Below are 25,630 nucleotides of genomic sequence, written 5' to 3'. Positions count from 1 at the left end.
CGATAGACAGAAACAGAAAGGAAAAAAGAAAGAAAGAAAAACAGACAGGCAATGGGACAAAGAAATGATGTTTCAAAAAGAAATGATGTGGTTGTTTACACGAACACAAAAGGTAGGCCTATGACATGCATTATTCCTCTTTGTTCGGTCGTTTTGCTTCGCACTCCTGGCAACCCTGCTTCCTCCTTTGATTGCTACAACGAACAAACCCAGCGTGGCGGTTAGTGAGGGGAAGAGAAAGCTAGCGGGGAAAAGTGAAGTAAGCCCTGCCGTCTGAAGTTCAGCAGCTGCAGTAACCTATTTCTGCAGCAGTTTATCTCACTTTTATAGTTTGCAGTAGCTGTTACACACAAGCTATTGTGTGGTGCACTTGAAGAAATATTTTTTACTACATGACTTTGTGGTTTGTGTTGGTGTGGTTAGTGTTTGTGTTAAGTGTTTATAGATTACATTGAACAATTGTCAGTATAAAATTTAAAAAAAGAGGGGGGGAACAAGGCTCCATTTTAAAATGAATACAGTATCGGCTTTACTAACCAGGCCGTTTTTATCAAGATCGTTGGAAGAAAGGATCCACATAAAGAAACTAGGAAAGCCTACACCAAACCTTGATATTTGTCAAACAGTGACATCTCAGAAAAGAGTGTTTCGAAGAAAATTTAATTGTGAGTTGTACAAAAGATATGACTGGCTGTGTGGATGTGAAGAGAAAACGGCACTGTTTTGTTTTCCGTGCCTGTTATTTGGAGGGGAAGGTTCGTGGAGTAAAACAGGCGTAGTCGATATTAATCATTTAACAGAACGTCTGAAAAAACACGAAAAGTCGATTGCTCATATGAAAAATGTATTAGAATTAACTTTCCTCGGTGAATCAGACCTTGCGTCCCAGCTAGACTTAGGTTACAGACACAGTATTGATATTCATAACGCAAAGGTCAACGAAAACAGGTCTGTGTTAAACATAATAATAAACTGTATTCGTTTTTGTAGCGCATTTGATTCGGCTTTGAGTGGGCCTGACGAATCTCATACATCATCCAATCCCGGCACTTTTCGAGGTTTAATAAACTTCAGTGCTGAACTTGACACTGTTTTAAAATCTCACTTGGAAAAGTCTACCGTCTTTAAAAATACGTCAAACACGATACAGAGTGAGCTCTTAGAAGACATGATGGAAGTTTGTCATGAAGAAATATCACAGGAAATTAAGGATGCCACATTTGTAGCAGTTATAGCTGATGAAACAAGTGATGTTTCAAACACAGTTCATGTAGTTCTTGTTTACAGATACCTAACTAACGATAAACCGGTGGAAAGATACTGGAGTTTCCTTACCCCCAGTAGACATAACGCTCAGTGTTTAGCGGATTGTATTTTGCAAGAACTCGGTCGCCACTTGGACGACAAAAATAGGAACAAATTAATCTGTCAGACTTACGATGGCGCTTGGCTCTTGAGTGGTGGTACAGGAGAGGGGAGAGGGGTACAGTCGTTAGTAAAGAAAGAATACAAACGTGCTGAGTACGTGCATTGTCATGCTCATCAGCTTGATCTCATAATGTTACGAGCGGCTTCAGTCAATAAGAACGTGCGAGTATTTTTCTCTATATTGCAGGGCATATGCTTGTTTTTTGAGAACTTCCCGGAAAGAATTAGTTTATTGAATGAAATAGTGCAAACGAGACTGCGAAAATCTGTTCCTGCGAAATGGGAATTTCGGACAAGAAGTGTCAACACAGTTTTCAAATACAGAGATGCACTGATTGAGTGTATGCGAACTATTGAGGACAAAGAACTAAACGAGAATATTGTTTGCCAAGCCTGTGGTTACTTGGAAACTTTGCAGAAACCTAGTTTCGTATTTTGGTTATCTTTTTTCCACAAAGTAATGCTTCATGTGGATGTGTTGAAAAATCAGTTAGAGGAGCGAGGAATTGATGCTGAAAGTGTCAGGAAATCGTTGGAAACATTTGAACGGGAAGTAGTGAATGTGAATATGGAGGATACAGTTTGTAAAGCAGAAGAACAAACACCACAAAAGCGAAGAAAAAAGGACGATACTTCTAAATGGAACAGAGAAACGAAAGAAGTTCGTAATGTGCTTATTCAACAAGCAAAAGAGAGATTTCGTTTCACAGGACATCGTGCTGCAGAGACTTTATTTATGTCAGAGCGATTTTTCTTTTATAGAACTCATTTTCCCGAGCAGCATTTGCAAGCGGTGTGCGATGCTTATCCATTTCTTGACGTGAAAAAACTTAGAACAGAATTGGCCGTGATCTATAAGAGGGAGGAATTTAGATCATTGTCGAGCGCTTTGCGTGTGCTTGATTTTATAAGAGAAAATAATTTGTCTAATACTTTCACTGAGTGTGTAACCTTGTTGAAAATTCTGCTGACAATGCCGATCGCGACATCAGAGGAAGAACAGCATGTCAATACAACGTCACGTGTCAAGACTTTCCTACGAAATGCGATGTCAGAACAGAAATTATCTGCTCTGGCAATGTTGGCCGTTGAAAGAGACTTCATTATGAACATTGAAGATTTCAACCAAAAAGTAATAGACAAATTTGCAAGAAGAAAAGACCGGCAACTTGACTTCTTATATAAATAGGTGAGTGACAAATGTTTCTATTTATTTAGTTTAATATTTATTGTAGTATGTATTGTACGGGGAGGTTCTAGAACACAGGTCCCTCCATATAACTTAGGGTTGGTTTCTTTCTGTACCAAAGTTTAATATTTAATTCACATAGTATTGCCGAGCGAGCGTCAGTAAGTAAAGGTGGGTTAGAGCCCCGCAGGGCATGTTGATTTCTGTATTTATTACTGGTAAATGGGAGGGGAGACCTGTGTTCTAGAACTTTGCCAAACTGTACTTTGGTTATCATGTTTCTGCTACGCTAAACTGGAACTCTTTGGTGGTAGCCAAACCCGAACAACTGGGTGGGTAGTTGACTTCTTACGCCTTCCATCGGTAGAAAGTAACTAACCAGAAACAAAAGGCATATATTTTTATTTCATTCATTTATTTTAGAAAATTCCGAATTCGGAAAAGATCCGAAATTTAGAAGACTACGGAATTAAGATTTTTTCCGAATTTCAGATTGTTTCCGAAATGTGGAATTTGGAAAAATTCCAGAATTGGTCGTCTTATATATATATATACAGGGTGGTTCAGTAATGTTGGACAGCCCTGAATAAATCGAAAACCAGAAGAGATATTAGCAAGAGTTTGGTGGATCCAGATACTTGTGGAAGGGGGGCGTCTTGTGAGGTACCACACAATGTTACCAGGTCAACAGTGTTGCCAGCTCAGTACAAAGTTGTATATTTTTAAATGGAACATATAGAAGTTTATGCCATCAAAAGAATTAGTACAGAATGTGAATACCAACAAGCGAAACCGCACCTTTCAGTGTTGCCAAATAAGGAAGTTATAAAGCTTCAAAGATCAAGAAATTAAAGTGTCCGTAGAGCAAAACTAGCAAAAAGGCAAGAAAAATAATACTACGGAATGAAAAGGAGTAACCGAAAGAGTAAACCAAAGAACGCACAGCATCCAGTGAGTAACAGGGTTGCCACAGTAAAGGGGGAAAAATTGAAAATTTTCCAGTTGCTATAGGAGGAAAAGTGCCCATATGACATAATGCTGGAAACACCATAGAAAGTTCATGTAAGATTCAGGAATCCTAATAGCGTTTGTTCGAAATCAATATCTCTAACCGTTTCCGAGATACACCAAAGGTGTGCGGAGTTTGCAACACTGCATAATTCCCTCGCCCTCCAAACTACAGGAACGAGTAATGACAATGATACGCCCAACAAAATGTAAGAACTACACGGGCCTCAAATCAATTATGCAGTGTTGTAAACCCCGCACACCTTTGGTGTATCTCGAAAACGGTTAGAGATATCGCTTTCGAACAAACGCTATTAGAATTCCTGAATCTTACATAGACTTTCTATGGTGTTTCCAGCATTATGTCATATGGGCACTTTTCCTCCTATAGCAACTGCAAAATTTTCAATTTTTTCCCCCTTTACTGTGGCAACCCTGTTACTCACTGGATGCTGTGCGTTCTTTGGTTTACTCTTTCGGTTAGTCCTTTTCATTCCGTAGTATTATTTTTCTTGCCTTTTTGCTAGTTTTGCTCTACGGACACTTTAATTTCTTGATCTTTGAAGCTTTATAACTTCCTTATTTGGCAACACTGAAAGGTGCGGTTTCGCTTGTTGGTATTCACATTCTGTACTAATTCTTTTGATGGCATAAACTTCTATATGTTCCATTTAAAAATATACAACTTTGTACTGAGCTGGCAACACTGTTGACCTGGTAACATTGTGTGGTACCTCACAAGACGTCCCCCTTCCACAAGTATCTGGATCCACCACACTCTTGCTAATATCTCTTCTGGTTTCCAATTTATTCAGGGCTGTCCGACATTACTGAGCCACCCTGTATATATATATATATATATATATATATATATATATATATATATATATATATATATATATATATGTATATGTATATCTTTTTAACGTTTTTAATATATATATATATATATATATATATATATATATATATATATATATATATATATATATATATTAAAAACGTTAAAAAGCAGAAAATAATAATAATGAAGCACTTGAGACTAGAAAATAATTTATTATAATTATCCATTAAAAATTGAAGTTGTTCCAACCTAAACATAGATATACTTCATAAGATTAGCATGGGAATAAGTTTATATTTAGACTAATTTGTCCGGCTTAGCACGACTTCAAAAAAATTATAGGTAATAGTAATTTTTTCTGCTTTTAAGTGCCTTATTATTTATTATTCTGGTGTTTTTAAGCGTTTTTTTGTTATTTTCTGCTTTTTAGTGATTTAAAACAAAACTTCATATTTTTTATTTTTTTTAATTTTCTGTTTTCTAGTGGTTGTTTTTTTTAGTAAAGTTGGTTATTTTTCTTTTAAAAAGTACTTATATTGTACAGTACTTACTTTGTACTTTTATGGACAAGATACGTTATCAAAATCAACAGCCAAAAAAGATTGTTCATTTGCGGGATTTGGGATTTAGATTTCTGGGCTTTCGGCATCTAAGGCCATGTTAGCCCGTCATGTTTGAGGGATGACGTCCATCGGCGAGCACACTATCCGGGGAAAGGGAAGGAAAGAAGGCGGCCTGGGACCTGTATGTTAGGTGCCATCCCGGCATTCGCCTGTTGTGAATGAGGGAATTCACGATAACCCCATTCAGGAGGGCTGGCCTGAAAAAGGTCTTTACACTTGAATCGAACCCGGGACCTCTCGCATCGAAAGCGAGAGCGTTAGCGACTACGCTACGCAGGGCCACTTTGCGAGATTTGGCATTCGTTGAAGGGTTTTTGCCTGAGAGAACTTGACACTGCATGAAATTTGCTGTATTACGAAACTGGAACAATAGTACAATGTAGAACAGTAGTTTAAAATTGTTACGTCAGCGTTTCCCAATCTTTCTGGTGTTGCAGACCCCTTGTAGCAGCTACTGTTAATTCTCCGTGACCACAATGAAATTAAAAATTATTTTTTAAAATATATCATAAAAATAAAGTGATAAATTATAATTTCACAACACTAAATGTGTCCTTTATAACAATGCAATACGATTATACTCGTAAATGGATATATATTGGAAAAACTGCGATCACAGTAGTTAGGCCTAATACTCTGAATTCAACATTCGCCTAATGTGGTTTGTATACACCTTCCAGCCTAGAGATTTGTATTAGGGTATTTTGAATGAAACAGGCTCTGGGCGGTTGTAATGCCCCTGAATGCAACTGACATTTTAAGCAAAGGCGTAATTAACTGAAAATAAAAGTAGCCTATGATCCTTTTTAGTCACGTTTTTCGTTAAAGAACAGGCTCGACGTTACAGGCGATACAATTTCTCGTATTAAAAGAGATGTTTTGCGCTACACATTCAAAAGAATATTATTTCAGGAGTGCGATGAAAACGTATCTGGGTCTAAAGATAAATCTGTGGGCCAGGCAACGCTGCGTTCGCCCTCTCGCTCTTCTCGGGAATCCTTGAAAATGAAATGGCCGCGACAGTGCTGCCAACAGTCACCCTTCTGAAGTTGCAAGATATTAGATAGTCGAGTTACGACAAAGATTTTAGGTTGTCATATGAAACTCATAAATAAGAACATTTGTAGCGAAACAAGGATAGAAGAGAAAAGATGCATTCTGGGGTTACCTTTACGTATAGGTACTTAGTTACCAATTGGGTTTTTCGTACTGATATATTTTTCTCGTAATTTTGCTCCAGTTAGCCGCCATGGTTGACTAGTGGAAGGCGTTAGGCGGGCGATCGTAAGACCTGTTTGCCGCGGGTTCGAATCCTGCTCAGAGCATAAGTGTTAATGTATTGCCCTTTTAACGTTCATTTCTCATCGTCTCCCTTAGTCTAAATGGCGCAATCATCGGTCGTAAAAGTAATAAATAAAATAAAAATACCGTAGTTTCCCCCAAATTTACACTGCACCATCATAGGACGTAAAGCTGAATAAAAAAAAAAAATAAAAAAATCCGAGCCTCTTTCACTTGCTCCTGATAAAATATATATATATATATATATTTTCCTCATAACTTGATAAATATTTCAAGAAACAAAAGTGGGATTCTATTGACTACAAAAAGGCTTAGAAGCAATATGTTCCATAAGTTATTTTAACGGAAATAAAAAAAAATAGTTCTTTAGTTTGACCACACAAAATAAAAGTTTTTCCCTGTTTTTATCTTCATGACTATAGATGAAAAAAATATATCATCCTTGTCAGGGATAACTTTTCGTTAGAGTGGAAATCCCCGTCAAATACACTGCCCTGTGTTGATATAGTTCGCCATACAGTTCAGCCAATTTCAAGAACCATTCTGTCCGCACTATTGAGAATATTTTTTGGTGGGATAAATTTATTGTAGTAAATTAAAGCAATACAGCTACTCAAAATAAATTTAACATAAGCAAAGAATGTATTCTTTAGCACGGGCCAACTGACTAAATCAGTTTTTCCGTCCAGTAGACCAGTTTGCACCTCATTTACGAATAATGTGTGCTAATTACATCAATATTCGTCTCGATATGTTTTCACAACATCGTGCACGTGGGTTTTCCCGTTTCCTTCCACTTTCTCATTACACCAATTCTTCTATCATTCTCTTGCTTTAAGCATTGGCTCCCTTAGTCTAAGAGGCATAATCATGGGACATTAAACTCAAAGATTTCATTTTTTCGATGTGTTTTCTTGCAAATGAAACTTTTTCACTTCAGTTAATTCTGTTCTTGAACAGATTCTTTGTTTATGTGTTTATGTTAACATGCATAAGAATGTTTGATGGCTTGAAATGTCGTAAAGATGAATCTATACCTGTTCTCCCAATTTAGAACAACTTTTCTTTGTGTGTGTGTGTGTGTGTAAGATGTACAGAAAATTAAAATATTTCCAACACTGAGAAAATTATTTATTTACATTTTTTTCTCTCTAATAACTATTTCATCCACAATTATGGAAGTATACATAAATATCTGTATGATAGTTATGAAAATACAATAAATCTTATATTTTACGTTGAATGCACACGAAGAAGAAGAGAAAATAATGTATAATGTTTACAGACAAGTTTACTTATAATTTTTACTGAGTTAAAACATAATAATGCAATTTATATATACTGTGTGAATATATTTAATTCATTGTGTTAATTAGAATATATATACCCTTTTTAAATTTTTGTTTTATTGCTCAGGAGCGTAAGAAGTTACATCTAGCAACTAAGTTCTGAATTGGCAACATTGCGGCTGTTCGCTACCACATGGGGAGACAGAAGCTAACACTTTGTGCTAAGTCCCTTCCTTATGCGTCAGATTGATGCACTATGCCATCTAGTCGCAGTTTTCTCAACGTTCCTACCAGGCAACACGGATGGGTGTCAGTGATCCTGTAATGCTGGAATAACTTCGCAAGTCCATCTATCGGCATGGTATAATCAGTAGTAGTAAACATTCATTGAACTATAAAAATGGTGCATGTTAGAATGCGGCAACTGTTTCATCCACGGAGCGAACGATGAATAAATGTAATGGTTGCACATCGAGGAACAATTTTAGTTTTTTTTTTTTTTTTTTTTTCACTTTCCAAGAAAACGGAAAGTGATTCTGCTCCTCATGAATATATTACCGACATTTTCATACTTTTAATATATTCTCCAAGAAGATAATTTCTTGCTTCTGATATCAACGGAGAATTACATCAGAGGAGCCACCTATGAGTTTGTCCATACAAGCAAGAGATGGCTTAGATGAAGTTTCTATTCGGTACGATTTATCAGAGAACTCCCTTTCACACTTACTGTTAATGAAAAATATTCTAATTGTGTGCAAAATGTGCTTTAGACGAAATATTAACAATGTGGCCGGGATTATATTTTCCTGAAGTTTGTCATGGATGTCACGTAATGCATCCCTTTTATGTGAAATATCTGCTGCGAAGGCAAGCGGAAGCGTGAAAATCAAAACAAGTGGAAGAAATTAACAGGTACTGCAGAAGTGATAGCAGTGGCATATTTAGGATTTTGTTTCGGGAGAAGATATGCAGAACACGAAGCAGGAGAGTAATTGCCCACCTGAGTTTAAGAATTAAAAAGAATTAATTATATTTCAATCGATTGTCTACTAATATACTAGGAAAAAAGTGAAACTCGTATGTCGGTGGAGGATCTTACCCTCTCCAAACGTTGAATATTTGTAATCTCTTTTAAATTTAACTGATTTCATTTTAGAAAAAAAAAAATGGAAGTATTCAGCTTTATCTGTGTACGTTTCTACATGAAATAAAATGATGAGACAAGTTGAAGCTGAAATATACTGATTGCAGTTTTAACCGCTTAACTTAAAACCACGAATTATTACGTTATTTTTGTTTTGCCCTAAAATTATGAACACGAATATATTCGTGCAAAGAAAAAATATCTAAATATTAATTTAAACGACGAATCCTTACGTTCGCCATACGCAGCTGAGTGTATGGATGTTCGCTAGATGTCGGTAAGATTCATTTAACTATTTTTGGCTAATATTTTGCATTGAAGGCCAATGCTTATTGACGAAATGACTAAATTGAAATAGCATATTTACCACATCGTATGCCAGCAGTTCGTCTAGTAATGAAAGCGAAGATGTTAAGTCCAGTGATACAAGCTTATCTAGTGCGCGACAGTGGATAGAAGTGGACTTAACATGTCGATTGCCGCCGCCACCTCCACGGTTTCCGTTCACAGGGAATCCAGGTATCCAAATGCAAGGAACGTACTCCCATGCGCAAAAAATATTGCGCGTATACTGTAACTCACAATTTTTCGCAATTATTCCATTTTCCATATGTTTATTGGTAAAATTCAGTTATTAGTAGGTGGAGATAATAGAAAGCAATCCATCTAAGGAGATATTTCCAAAAAATATAATAAAATAATAAAAATATAAGCAAAAAACAAAATTATGTTCGGTTTTGTGTATACTGGCAATAATGTTTTCGAGGGAACTTTTGGAGTAGCACAGCACGATTGCAGAGGGAATAACAAGATTAGTAGGAGAACAGCTGAATCAAGGAACTAGAAATTGGAGCAAAATATTGCATTTATTGGCTTAAATCTAGGGTGTAAATTGTCTGCCAAATATAAATTAGCTTCTGTAAGCAAGATGTTATACGGAAAATATAAACAAAGAGAAAAACTGTTGTCTTAAGTTTGGAAGTGACATGCTCTATAGCCATGAGCATTTATTTCTTAAGAAAAAGATAGGCACCACAAGAAAATCTGTGTGGGCAAGTGGGTAGAGTGACGGACTAGTAATTCTTATACTGTTTTGGCACCAGATCGAATCCCATCCGGTCCGGTTCATTTTTTTCTTTACAAAACATTGTAGAAAGTGTATAATTTTTATGTTAATAAGAAACGAAATAATATAATAATGAAATAACTTTTTGTTTTTCTGATGACGTATTAATTCAGAATTAGCTTACTATTTATTACTAATAGCGATTGTTTTTAGTTTATGGTATGGTATGCTTAACCGTTCCCTCTCCGTTTTTACACAGCTTCAACTCACTGCGAGTGTCTGTGAGTCAGGAACAGGAAAAAACAAAACAAGAGTAACCTGCAGCTTTACACACAGCGTGAGGAACACCGTCACAGCTATAGCTCGTTGTCATGAAGAAAAAAACTGTTCTAGTGTGTCTGTGTGTGTGTTTCTTTTTAAAGTATTGACTCTCTCTCTCTCTCTCCTTTTGTTTCATATCCACAAGTGCAACAAATGCAAGTCTCTGTGACAAAAAAATCATGAGTGCATTCTTTAAACAAAGCTAAATTTTACAGCTCTCTTTGTGAGGAACGCGAATGCTTCCAAAAGATGCCATGAATATTAACTATAATCGTACCGAATTATACAGTAGCGTGAAAAACTTATAATAAAATGATGTAACATGCATAAGCTTTTTTTTTAGAGTAACCACACATTAAACATAACAAATTAAATTTTTGGGATTACAAATTATCACATTACGTGTCGGTGTAGGCCTATTCGTTTTCACATTCGAGCGACGAAAAAAGAAAGTGTGGTGATAGTTATAAAAACCGAATACCAGATTTCAATAAATTCAAGTTACATGGCTCCTACATAGAGAAAAAAAAAAAGGATTTTTCGATGTCTGTCCATCTATTTGTCTCTCGGTTCGTCACGCTTTTACACGCACTCAAATAGAGGCCATACTGTTCAACGTATCTGCACCGAATTCTAGACATAACGTTTTAGTAACATAATATCTTTCGAATTTTATGTCCTTCGACACCTAAAAGCAAGGTTAATTTACTGAAGGATTAAAATTTAAAATAATTCAATTTTCTCAAATAAAAAAAAAGCTGTGACGATTTTATTTACTTTTGATAAATATATATTTTATTAACAAATCTCCACCACATATGAATATTTTTTCTGAAAAAATATATATGGTGTAATTTACTGTATGGTATGCGTTGTTTTTGCACAATTTTCTCAACCACATTTCATAAATAAACGTATCATTAATTACCTAACAATATGTCAACTCGTTGGAAGGAGTAGCTTAATCTTAGGGTGAGCTTTCCCCCGATGGTTTTCCCATTAACGCCTCAGTCAATTTTGTTCATATTTCGTAAAGAAATATTTCATTAATAAACTAACATAGAGCATAAATAGTTTATTCCGATAACATACAGAAGAAGTGGTTTTCTCAAGGGTTGATTTTTTTTGGACAATTGTCTCAGTTATTACTGAAATTTCTATTTTTACGGAAATTTGTTCTAATTTCAGTAAAAATATTTTCTGTAATAATCTTACAATATGGTATAACTCGCTTGTTCCGAAAAGAAAAATCCAAAAGAGATAGTTTACTTTGACAGTGAAATTTTTCCCGACGATTTGCTTAAAAATTACTCGATATACTGTCAAAATTACAGATAGAAGAGTTTACCTTTGGGGGTAAGCTTTTGCCGATGACCTTCCTAAAAACAACTCAGGAGATGTTTGTTGTTCATATTTTATAAATACGTATTACATAAATAACCTAGCTATATGGTATAATTCCCTTATCCGGAAAATCTAGAAATGGTATATTACTTTTGACAGTAAGTTTTACCCTGCGATTTTCTCAAGAACGACTCAGGCGATTGTGTTCGTATTTCATAAATAAATGTTTTATGAAAACACTAACAATATAGCATAGCTCGTTTATACTGAAAAGATCCACAAGGGATAATTTATTCTTGGGGGTGACTTTTTGCATAATTTTCTCAGAAATTATATCCTTTATAATTCTAATATATGGATAAAGTTATTTCTAACGGAAATATGACCAATGGGTACTTTACTTTTGGGCCTGAAGTTTCTTCTAGCAAAGTTTTCCAAAACATTATTTTATTCGCAATTTCCCAAATAAATGTATCAATAACAGTTGCAGCCTAACATAAGTCAGTGTAAAATATTCGAGCGAGAAAGTACAGTGCGTTTACTCCGTACCCTTTCTTAAATATATTTTTAAATGTTACACCTAATCACAATTTTCCGAACAAAATCGAAACTTCTTTTTAAATGTGCCTTGTTGTGGTCAAATGGTTCAAGTGCATTGGTTCTGGATTAGATTTCCAGTGAGAGCTAGTGTATCTTCATCCAAGAGATGTGACACGTCGGTGCAAAGAAGAAAGTGTTTAAATAAGCCTAACCAAGCTAATCAACAAAAGAAATAATTTAATGTTACGAAATTATCGTAGAAACGTTGTTAATATTAGGTAGGTTCCACTGGAATGTCCAAACAATTGTCAATTCCAAAGGTCTTTGTTTTCGTCCGGCGGGAGCTCATGTGATTCGGATTTCACGTTAATCAGTAGGTCCACGTCTCATATAGCCTCGCTGCTGAAAGGGACGATAAACTCAAAATCACATCACACATCTTTGTTTTCGCCTTTGTTTTAGCTCATAAATGTCTCTGTTCATAAGCACCTTAGTGGTTAGCGTACGCGCCTTTGGCGTGGAAGACCCGGCTTCGATTCCCGGCGAGAGCTCACGTGGTTCGGAGTCCACGTTAATCAGTAGTCCGACGTCTCATATAGCTTCGTTGCTGAACGAGACGTTAAACTCAAACTCAATGTCTTTATTCATAAATGTCTTTGTGTATGGTTTTTCATATACGTGGCATGGACATTAAATTTTGATTTCTACGCCATATGTATCTAATTACATACACATCTATAGAACGAACACAACAAACTTGGAATATCTATCTTGGAATATCTGTTTGCGTATGGAAAATAATCACGCTCTACTGTACAGGACAGCCGTGTGTATGGAATTCTATACACATGGCAAGCAACGTATTAAGAAATGTATAATAATAAGAATTATTATTATTATTATTATTATTATTATTATTATTATTAATAATAATAATAATAATAATAATAATAATAATAATAATAATAAACAGAAAACGATACGATCACTTACATAATTTATAAATATAAGTTAACATTTGATAAGCATATAACTGCAATGGAATTAAGTTGTTTTTCTCTCTCCCTGAACGCTACAACCCTTATTGTTCTAACGCGTAGAAGAGAACTTGTGACACCCACGATTTGGGGCGGTGTGTGGTCACAACTTGGTATCCCTTTGTTGTTAGTCCTAGCTTTCTAGACGGATGCAGTTATTACCGGTAGAATATACAAGCAAATTGACTTTTGTATTACTATTAAAGTAAATAATTACACTCATTCCTTCAATGTGATACTTGTGGTTGCTTAACCGTATACAGACAGTTGATCCATGGAAAAATCGTTAATAATAATAATAATAATAATAATAATAATAATAATAATAATAATAATAATAATAATAAATAACAGGAACTCGACAAATATTCTTGCAAATAATAGGAAAAAGTTTGCGACACACTGTTCACTTTGCTGGACACACCAGTGTGGCGCGTTATACCGATTGTGGCACACTGGAATATAGGGTATGTTTTTTTTTTAATTTTTTTTCCAACTATTCCAACTGCTTCAATTGAAATGGATCTATAATAATAAGAGAATGAATTTAGTCTTCTTACCCTTCAATTTAGAAATAAGGTTCGCGAGAATTTCATAAAAGAATAATATACTCAGAATTGTATATAGTAGTTTGTTTTATTCGAAATTACATACTTCCTGCAACTGTTTTTTGATTGAAATGATTTGAAAAGAAATTTTTAAGTTTTATGTCCCACGATTATGCCGGATAGGCTAAAGGAGACAGTGATGATAAGAAATGAATGAAATGGTGGAATGAAAAAAGTGGGATAAAACGGGAGAACCTCGAGAAAACCCACACACACAGTGTTTGTCCAGCACAAGGTTCACTTGGCGCGAGCATAGATCGAACCAAGGACTCCATGCACCAAAGGTGAACGCTCTACCACTGAAACATCGTGGTCTCTGAAATTACTTATGGAACTACCGAGAACTATGCTGTAATATTTGAATGTGCTTCAAGTTTACAATAATTAGTTTAGTTAAATTCATTATTAACAATTAAATAATTGCATTCATTATTAACAGATAAATGCTGCTGATGCAAAGACTTAAATCTAGCGATACCGCGAGCGTAAGTATTAAACAGAGGGATTTTAAAGGGCCCCCTGAGCTGGGGCCCTGGGCTCCATTGGCTCCGCCCTTAATCCGCTAATGCCTATAGATTATAAATTAAAGGGAAAGGGCCGGGTCCGTTCTAAAAATTCCGGCCCGTGCAGACCTCTAGCTCCTGTGTATAAGCTATCTGAAAATACAGTAGAGTTTCGCTTATCCGACATAAAACAGGCAGGCAGAACGCCGGATAATATGGATGTGTTAAGGAAAGACCTATAAAAAGTCAAACTATGATATAATTTTACACATTACGCATCTAATTATCATGTTTGCAAGAAACAAATATAATGCATTGACTCAGTGACGTATCCAGCGTGAGGTCCTGGAAGCTGTCCCTTACCAAACCTCAAGCACTTTTTAATAAACCTACTTTTTCCCTTTTGAGTTTTTTTTTATTTTTTTTTATTTATGTCAGATTACTTTGAGTCAGTGTCCAAACTGTGGACAATGCGTTGTTGTTATAATTCTAACAAGTAACACTTCCCAAGTGTAACACTCCGATTTTGATCAAATTTGGCAGGTAGATACTATACATAAAATAAACAAATAAGTGCTTTTTTATTTTTGTTTGCTGAAAAACGGTTTTAGGGGGCAAAAGCCCTCACCCAAAATTTGAAAGTTGACGCTCGAAAGGCAAAAACAAGTGGACCAAAGTGAACGAAATTGTGAACAGATATTGCGGACATAAAATTAGAGAATACGTGTTTTGTATTTTCCTGGAAAAAACGGTTAGGTGGGGCACAGATCCCTCCAAACCTTTGATCATGAAATATCAAAAGTGCTAATAACAGTATCTCAGAAGTGCCTAAATTTACATGAAGAATTGGAACAAAACTTTGTGTTAGGACAATAAGCAAAAAATAAACAAATTCGGCTTTTTTATTTCCTGCGAAAAAACGGTTTTAGAGGACAAAAGGTCCCCCGCATGAATTTTGAAATTTGACGCAAGAAAGGCAAGAAAAAATGTACCGAACTGAATGAAATTGTTCACAAATGTTGTAGAGGTAAGATGAGGAAATACGTGCTTCGTATTTTCCTGAAAAGAGAAAAAAACCTTTTGAGTGGACCGAGGCGTTGAGTGTCGGAAGGATTGGATCGAAGCGAATGAAATTGTCTGTAGATATTGGATATGAAAAATAAAGCCTCTCGTGTTTCACAAGTGTCTCCATCAGATTTCTTCAAATTTGGCAGATCAACATCAAGCACAAACAGTATAGCGTATTTTGTAGTATTTCACGAGGCAACTTTAACCCTTACAATGTTTTTCCGCATAAACAAAAACACGTGCCGATTAATTTCCTGTTTGCTGTTGATGTGCCAAAATTGATAGGGACATCTTTAAAACACGAAAGTCCTTATTTTACATACAGTCTATACAATATCTACACACAATTTCATTTGCTTCGGTCCACTCCTTCCTGCACTTTTACGGTAATATTAACTTTTTTTGGAGGGGCTCTAGGCCTCAACACTGTTTTTTCATACAAATTAAAATGCATTTCATTTATTGTTTTGCAAATTGTCCCTATACGAAGTTTCGTTGCAATTCTCCATACTCTTTAGGAGCTTCTGACGTATACATACTTATATGCACTTTTGATATTTCCTAATCAACAGCTTAGAAGGTCCGTGCCCCACTCAATCGCTTTTTTTTCAGGAAAATAAAATACGAAACACAATTACCTCAATTTACGTCTAGAATATCTGTGCACGATTTCAAAATTTTGGGTGGGGAATTCTGCCCCCTAAAACCAATTTTTCGCAGAAAATAAACCTGTTTTTTTTTTTTTTTTTTTTTTTTTTTTTTTTTTTTTTTTTGCGTATTGTCCCTACACAATGTGTCGTTCCAATTCTTCATGTCCTTTAAGCACTTCTGACATACTGTTATTAGCACTTTTGATATTTCACGATCAAAATTTTGGAGGAGTCTGTGTCCCACCGAAACGTTCTTTTTTTTTTTCAGGAAAATACGGAACCCATATTCCCTCATTTTTTCGTCTACAATATCTGTGCACAATTTCATTCATTTCGGTTCACTTCTTCTTGCCTTTCGGGCGTCAACTTTCATCATTTTGGATGGGGGATTTTGTCCCTTAAAACAGGCATTCGTTTAGTTTTTGCGTATTGTCCATACACAAAGTGTCATCGGAATTCTTCGTCCTTTACACACATCAGACATATTGTTACTAGCACTTTTGATATTTCATGATCAAAGGTTTGGAGTGGTCTGCGTCCCACCTAACCGTTTTTTCCAGGAAAATACAAAACAGGTATTCCTTCATTTTACGTCTGCCATATCTGTGCACAATTTCGTACACTTTGGTCCACTTGTTTTTGTCTTTCGGGCGTCAACTTTCAAAATTTTGGGTGAGTGCTTTTGCCCCCGTAAAACAGTTTTTCCGCAGAAAATAAAAAACATGTATTCGTTTATTTTATGTGTAGTATCTGCCTGTCAAATTTTATCAAAATCGGAGTGTTACACTTGGGAAGTGTTACTTGTAAGAATATACCGTAATGCCATTGATACCAGGTGGAATTAAAGAACACTTTTAAATGGGATTACAATTTCGTTTCCGGTCTGTTTATAACATTACTTTATTAGAACGATACACACATTGCCATTTGCTATTTTTGGTATGTGATATACGTAGCAGACAGTTCCTTACATGTCTCTAGAAAATATTTTTTGATTTCGTGTGAGTTAGAATTAAGTTTGACCGGTTCATAAATGACAAGTAAGAAACGTTTAAGAGAAATACAGAACTGTTGCATTATTATTATTATTATTATTATTATTATTATTATTATTATTATTATTATTATTATTATTATTATTATTATTATTATTATTATTGATATTTTTGAAACATTAGAATTACGTGCTTACGAGGATTCGTGTCGGGTCCCCTCCGAAAAGAAAAGCTGGATATGTGCCTGCACTGAATGATAGACGTATGAGTCAAGGTATAGACGAGCGTGCTAGGCGATCGAGTCCGGAGCATCAGAAACAGACTAAGAGCACAACTTGCAGTTCTTCTTGCCGATTGATGCTGCTTTTTATCTGCTATGATATGTCGGATAATAATGTGAAATAAACGAAGGTCAAGACCATGGCGTATTGGTGTTTCATGCACCTAAACCTGTAAAATATTTGTGCCGAAAACATCTTTCACTCACTAGCTAAATTTGAGGGTATGATCGCTCATCTTGCCTTATAAAGTATAGTCTTATAAAGAATGTATATAGCATAATAAAAAAATTAAGACCAAATTCAATGATTTTCTATAGTTTTATTTTTTAATAACGGGAAACTTGATTATTTCATCACGATAAATCATGTTTGATACTAAGATGTCTGTTTCTGACTATATATATTTTTCATACTTTATTGGAGACAATTTTTTTTTTCAAGAAAAGAGGATGATAAAGGAAGCTATACAACACCATAAACTGAAAGCAATCGGTATTACTAATAGTACACTAATTCTAAATAAATACGTCATCAGGGTAAACAAAAAGTTATTTCCTAATTGTATTGTTTCAGTTTTATTAACATAAAAATTATACACTTTCTACAATGTTTTGTAAAGAAAAAAAAATGAACAGGACCGGATGGGATTCGATCTGGTGTCAAAACAGTACAAGAATTACTAGTCCGTCACTCTACCACCTTGCTCACACAGATTTTCTTGTAGTGCCTATCTTTTTCTTAAGAAATAAATGTTCGGGATTTCAATATTTTTTGCAGGAAAATTTAAATCTCAATTTTGATCAGCTTGAAGTTCAAGTAAATTCAACGAACTGCATAAAATATTTTAAAAGATTCGTTGCAGCTTCTTGTACACAAAAAATGTTCAAAAAATTAAGACTAACAACAAGACTCATTTGCTTTTATTACGAACGAATATATTCGTGGTTTTAAAATAGGTGATTTTCAAGTGCCTAATTCGGGCCTAAATTTTGGACAGTTTTAGAAATGTTTGCTTCCACATACCTCTACCTTCAACGTAAAATAGAAATAACAAATTAAAAAAATACAAAATTTGGAACGACTTTTGCGAAAAAAATTATAAGTTAAGCGGTTAATGACAAGAATTGCAGATTCGGAATCTTATGTGATATGATACAAACATTTAGCAGTGCATCTAACCTTTAATTTTATTGATAGAAGAAAAAGGAAGCATCCTCTTGGCCTGCCTAATTTCCCAGGCTACTTATTCCACTCTTGATTTTCTTTCAAACATTTGCCTTTCTTTATAATTAAAGGATTTAAATATTCCTTTGCTATAATAACTAAAGCCCCGCTTGTTGATAACCGTGCAAAGCTGGTGTGCAACACCAGTTTTGCTTATCAGTTCTATAGTTAGTTTTTAGTATTACTGATAACGGCCGACTTGAATCACAACTAAAAACGATCGAAAGTATGATAGGAGAAACGAAAGGAAGTAACAACTAAGAAAAATAAACAAGAGTAGGATGGACGAAATAAATTTTAAAAAAGAAAAACGCAGTTCTTACATGGAATGAAATTTGACAAATGCAGTATTATATATGAACAAAGAGCATAAGAAAATGAAAAGTCAATGAAATTCTTAGAAATTGTAAGGATTATTGTTCTACGTGGAATGCGAAAAACTAATAAATTTATTTCCCCCTAAATATGCCACTGAATTATAGTATTACTTTTTATATGCATATAATGTATACTGTCGATTTAATTTTTTTTTAAATATTTTATAAATAGAAATGTTTTTTTAATAGTTAGAAAATCTGTATTTCTAAAGCTGAAAAAAAAAAGGCCGTTGCGGATCGCCAGATAAAGCATTGTCTACACCTATTGCTGCTATTCTCTATTTATACAGGGTGGACCATTTATCTTGGTACGCTCTTGTAACTGGTAAACTAATAGATATATAATACTGAAATTTCATCCTATCAAATTATCAGCAGGGGTCATTGTTTGACACTCTGTGATGCAACCAGGTTAACATTGTTGCCAATCCTACATAAAGTTACATTTTTTCCAATGGTACTACATAAGGTCATTACACATTTCTAATCTACATGTATGTGTGGACAAACACCGTGTGCGTGGGTTTTATCGGGGTTCTCCCGTTCCTCCCTCTTTTTTCATTTCTCATCATCACCATCTCCTTTAGCCTAGCCGGCATATCTGTGGGACGTAAAACTTAAAGAGCCTTATGCAGAGTCTTTCTGACGCGTAATTAGTGTCATATTAAAGAGTTCGACTAACATATGTTTCCTGCAGTAGAGTCAGGCCTTTAGTATGAAGCTAATCATACTTCAAAACGACTCTGCATAAGACGGAAAGTATTTAGATAAATACTGTCCAATTACTCAGATGGTTTTCATGTGAAGATCATAATATTATTTACAGCCGTAGTGAATAATCACTACGTGGTCTAACGAAATGCAGGTTTATAGACGCTTTACATTTCACATATATTCAAACACATTCTGAAAAGTTAGGTGCGTTTAACTCGGACGGTATAGGACCTATTGTTAATTTAGTTATTATTTCTAAGTTTATTGATTTAATAAATTCCTCGCTTATTACTATTGTCAGATAATCATGTTGGAGAGAGGGGAGGGCGTCATTGTCTCATTTTCAATCATTGCACCCTCAGACCTCTGTGTACTGTTGGGCCTCAGTGTACATTCGAAGCAGTTATCATGCATAGACCATAAATAAGAACATTGAAACTAAAACGAAACTCTCTGAAAGACTAATAAAAATATAAGAAAACTTCTACATCCGTGGAAGCACGAAAAACGAACAGAAGGTTAAAAATCAAATGATATATCCGTTCAAGATTCACACGAATTGTATTTCCTTTAACTGTCGATCATTCCTGTGAGACCACACATCTAAAAATAAATTGCAAATTAAAAGTTACTTTTGAAAAATATTCACCTTTCAAAGAAATTAACAAATTCGCTTACAATTTAAAGAAAGCGACACCATAACAAGAAAATGAACATACCTACGCAATTAAAATTATCTTTTTGAAAAATTACTTAATTTTCTTTGTGTTTTTAATGGTTGCTCTGTTTGCTTATGTAGAGCGGGCTTTATCCTTTCTCGTAAAATATCCAGTGGGCTTTTGTCCTAGTAGAGAAAATTTTGGGTGTTTTTTTTTTTCTCCTTTGGAAACTTAAAATGGTTTTTTGTTTATTGTATTCTTTACATTTTTGTAAAGAGACTCCCATCTGTACGAGTTACCAGAAAGCTTGGAGACTCTCGCAGAACTTACAGGTCAATTTGTCTGCTGTTTGGGACATGTTGCATCTTCTTAACGCTCTTTCGCGACTCGTAGTATTAATACATATAAGATGGTTGCTTACCGTGCTATAGCGATATACTTGAAAAAAAAAATGAAAAAAAAAAAACACTGCTAGAATGTACTTGTGTTTTCTGTTTTGAACTAAAACACAGAGAACATCGTGAAAGGAAGAAGGGCATATTTAAGCTGTATTTTATGGAATTTCCATAATAAATTGTTCCTTTACCAGTGGCAAACGCGGTACAAAGAGAAATCATCACTATTTGTTTGACTAACAAGAACAAATTAAAGTCGAACCAAATTGATCAAAGGTGAAAATATACGAAGTGAGTTTGGTATTCTTTCATGTTTTAATATACCCAAAGGATCAAAGACAATTTTGAAACATAAAGTTGAGAACCTTAAAAAAAATATATATATATATATATATCTTGTTATGTGCAAACACAATTAATAATTCCTCGTGACAGACGCCAAAATGTATTATATTAAAGTATGTTTAATGTGAACGGAAGTGGAAAACAGTTTCTTTCCTCGAACTGCAATCTGAAAAGTACCCAAAATCTGTGAACTGCTGTATGAATTGATAAGGTGTATGTAATTTGCTTATAACATTTACACGAAAATAATTTCATTTGTGTAATTTAGAAAAATTCTCTTCAGATAATCAGATGCTTCAAGATTATTTCAACACTATTTGTCATTTAGTTTCAGTTATTGAATGTTAATTATTTCAAAGTATATTTTAGTGCCTATTTTAGTGCATACCTCTTACATTATAAGTGTGTATTTGGTTGCCTATCCTTCATTTTTTTTTTTTTTTAAGTCTAACATTCGATCTTTAATCGTAACATTATATATACTATGTACACATATTTTCATATTAATCCGATGGTTGCACACTTTTGGGCAATCTTGTACTAGGATTATCATTGCATAGTCTCCTGAATATAACCCGTTCACGTCACGTTACTTTTACTATACATTTTCCTTATCCGTAATAAATGTTCCTGAGATTTTTTTTTCCCTGATCACACTAATTCCTCACTTTCCCTTGTCAACCCTAACATACCAATGAAGTCTGTACCTATTTTAATATTTAATTTAAACTATTCGCTGAACAAAACAATACGTTCATTGTAAAAATTACTAACGTATAACAGTTTCGCCAACTATCCACTTTGGTCTGATGAGACCAAACTGGATAGTTCACAAAACCGTTACACATTAGTAATTTTTACAATGAACGTATTGTTTTGTTCAGCGAATAGTTTAAATCAAGTTTATGTCTATAAAAAACAAAGTTTGTAGAATTGAAAACATTATTATTTTAATAATCTCTAGGAAAACTTGAAAAAAATTTCACTTGTAAGAACTCTTTGATTTCTCCATTTAAAAAGATAGCTTTAAGGTTAGTGTAAAGGGACAAGTTTTAGCGATAGATGTCACTACGGTCTTCATATCTCTCTCACGTATTTTTTTACCTTTCACAAATATTTACAATTTTTCTTATAAATTTCAACCTAGAGAGTTCAAACTTTTAGAGAAGAAACTTCATAACCTATTGAAGGCAACAATCCGTGCCGATTTTTCATTTAGAATTTTCTTCATTGTTGAAACAGTTCTATTGTTAAAGGTTTGGATATCCATCTCAACGATGAAGACATTTCAACAATGAAGAAAATTCTAAATAAAAAATCGACACGGATTGTTGCCTTCAATAGGTTATGAAGTTCCTTTTCTAAAAATTTGAAGTTTCTAGGTTGAAATTTGTAAAACAAATCGTGAATTTTGGTGAAAGGTAAAAAAATACATGAGAGAAATACGAAGATTGTAATGACATCTATCGGTAAAACTTGTCCCTTTAAACCAACCTTAAACTGTATAGTGATGGAATTTCGACATACTGTATATTTAACATATTGTACATTTTATATAATACCTAATTTCTATTGTAGAATAACAAATGATTTTTTTTCCTTTTTTAAAAATAGAATCCTCTTCAAGAACATTATCAATCATTACAACACAAGAGCTTTACCAGAGAAAAGAGGAAATTGGAGTCTTTATGTGTTCTCATTCAACTGAATCTTACACATGAACAGCACTTTTCTAGCAGATACTTTGTATGTGCGTGTGTGTGTGTTTTTTTTTTTCTTTCTAATATCTGCTTTCCGCCACTTATTGTGGTCATCATTTTTCAAATTCTCAATATCCCAATGAAGCCAATTCCATAGGGTGTACGACGCAGACATTTCATACCTTTGTTCACATGATGTATTACGCTTATCCATTGGAACTACTTCACAATAGCAGTTGCGGAATACATTGAGAATCCTATAAAAGTATTCATGAACAACGAAGATAATGATGTGAGCTCCAAAATACAATATGAAAACAATTGCAGCATTAGTATCTATTTTATATGTATGTTTTTTTACTGTTTCCCGTAATTTGATCGAGAAACTTTCCACAAATTGAATTCACGTAAATACTGTGTGAATGCGTTGAAAGATACTTTTGTTGACGATACTTATGCTGTAAATTTCTTTATTTTGTTTCTAAAGAGGGATAGCAGTAAATTAATAACATCTTTCTCCTCCAAAATACAACAATTTTGCTATTAGTATTGTATTTATATGATAAAATTATATTAACACTTTCGTGAGTGGAGGGAAATATAAGCCTCAGAAATCAATGGGATATACATGTAAAGTAGTATCATAAACAAAAATAAATAAATAAATAAATAAAAATAAAAATAACTCCCTAAAGAAATCTTCCTCGTGAAAGAGTGAAAAATATATATTTTGAAGGTATATATACGTGTTTTAATATTATATGGATGAAATTTCTTACCAGTTAAGATAATTTTAGAAAGATTAAATTTTTGAACATGGATTTTGAAACTTCATAAAAAGACCTACTTTATTTAACATATTTTATAGACTGTAGTTTCACGTATATTACTTTAGATATTTGAATATTCTATATCCTCTGAAATATTTTGAAACTGGGTTACAGAAACAATATTTCGTGTACTGTAATTAGGTATTTTATTAGTGAACCTGTATTTCCTATGATTAATTTCGAAATATATGAAAGAGACATTACTATTTGTTACAATTTGGGATTTAAATTATCATTATCTTAAGTGATGTAATTTAAAGTTACAAGAAAAGAAATATCGCTTTCTTTTGAAATTATGTTAGAGAACTGGATTTTATTCTATATAATGCATTTTGAAATTTAGGAAAAATATGTTATAACATCATGTATTCAGAAATTATGTTAGAGGTATTCTGTGAAATGTTTTGAGAATTCATTAGATAAATTGTATTTTGTATAAATAAAAATATGCACACAAAATTGTAGATATTTTATTGTAAAGGTAATTTGAAAATGTATGGTAAGCCATAGTGTAAATTAGGAAGCGTGGAATTACCCAAATGGAATTGTGCATGTTTAAATTTGTAACTGGGAAAAAAAAAAAAAAAACAATCCCAAATCTCCATTTCGAAATATTGAAAGGTAAACATTTATTTACAAGGGTTCAGAAATTGAATGCAGTCGTCTTATTTATTTCTAGAGAATGTTAGAAACTGAACAAAGTTTAAAATATTATGGTATAGCACAGTATTATCACCAGTAAAATAACAAGTTCATGTTTCATTTTAGAGAAAGAAATAATTTCTGCAGTTAAGTAATTGGAGGCTCGATTATCATTAGATCTTACTATACTATGTATGATAGAATTTGAAATTACAATAGAGGAGGTACTGTATTTCATGTTTTTAAAATCGTATTATGGGATATTTGTCGTTTGCTATCAAGCAGCGTGGAAGGTAGTTGTTTTATAGTACAGACAATGAGGAACGCAATTCTTAATGTAAATGTAACAAAAATATATATTTTCCTATAAGAGATATTGCACTGCACTCTCATAATCAAATGTACCATTGTTATGTAAGAGGGTATTATTATTATTATTATTATTATTGGTCAAATTGAAACCATAGATTATCATTGAATATATACCTACGAAGTTATTTCTGTTTTGTGTCTCAAAATTAAATAAATCATGAAATAGTATACAGTAAGTAGGGGTTTTGAGATTATATAGACCTTCATGTGTAACATAAAATATAGCCTAGACTTCGAATATCTGACCTCTTCAATATTTACATAAAAGATAAGATAATGTGAATATTAATACATATTTTTATTTATTGGTAAATATTACCGGGAATCGAGCTTGGGACCTCTCACCTCGATAGTTGAATAGCTAAACACGTCTATTTTTAGAAAATCTGTTAATTGAAGAGTATGATAATTAAATATTGCTGAACTTGCTAAGGTGTAGGATCATACCAATAATGAGATAACAACAAATTGTAAAATTTCACATTAATACACACTCATCTACGTTTGAAAAAAAAAACTAAATAGATCTTTCCTTATCTTTAGCAGTAAAAGTGTTTCCAAAATTTCAATTAGTTTTGTTATTGTTGCTGCTGATGTACAATCAACGAAAAAACTGTTCACAGAATAGTATCTTCTACTGTGATGTTTACCTTCATTTTTCATTAAATACGTCGAGGAAACAGAACCAATAAATGTGATATAGTCTGTATTTGCAGTGTATTTTTTTAAAGTTATGTTTGTTCTAAATAATCCTGTACATCCTATCAAGTGTCTAAAGGATGAGTCTGAAAGCTGGATTTAGAAAACTGCAATTTTGAGTTGGAAAGGACCAATACGCTTTAAGTAGAAAAATTAATAATAATAATAATAATATATCATTTTTCGTACAAAATACCTGGCTACTCATCTCTGAAATCCTTGTATTCTCACCATAGAAGGATTATGTATCAAATAATGGGGCTCTTCTTTGAGCAACTGACATCTCTGTTTCAAGTCGAGTGTTAACCTTCCATAGGGAAAGTTGCAGGCATATATTCATTTTAAAACGAAGCGAGAAGTCAGAATCTTAGATAAGAGTTGAATTGAATTGATTTTTAGTTTAGCGTCCCTTTCAGCAGCGAGGCTATAT

The 25,630-nt window shown here is 33.7% G+C and overlaps 1 protein-coding gene across 2 annotated transcripts; it reads left to right on the top strand.

Annotated features, from left to right (window-relative positions):
* Positions 1-217: 217 nt before the first annotated feature.
* Positions 218-25,204, top strand: LOC145671164 (zinc finger MYM-type protein 1-like). Of its 2 annotated transcripts, XR_014128459.1 has the most exons (3): positions 218-2,617; positions 7,811-8,044; positions 22,572-25,204. XR_014128459.1 is itself a non-coding variant. In XM_081740001.1 (2 exons), the coding sequence occupies exon 1, from the start codon at positions 512-514 to the stop codon at positions 2,615-2,617; it is 2,106 nt and encodes a 701-aa protein (XP_081596127.1). In that variant the 5' UTR covers positions 218-511; the 3' UTR covers positions 22,572-25,204. The 2 variants fall into 2 exon arrangements, 1 of the variants encoding a protein (XP_081596127.1); XM_081740001.1 differs by lacking the exon at positions 7,811-8,044.
* Positions 25,205-25,630: the final 426 nt, after the last annotated feature.

Source organism: Thermobia domestica, chromosome 15, assembly GCF_964235325.1.
Source record: "Thermobia domestica chromosome 15, izTheDome1.hap1.1, whole genome shotgun sequence".
Classification (NCBI taxonomy): domain Eukaryota; kingdom Metazoa; phylum Arthropoda; class Insecta; order Zygentoma; family Lepismatidae; genus Thermobia; species Thermobia domestica.
The sequence above is the reverse complement of the archived record's forward strand: the minus strand, read 5'-3'. Positions and strand labels throughout refer to the sequence as shown.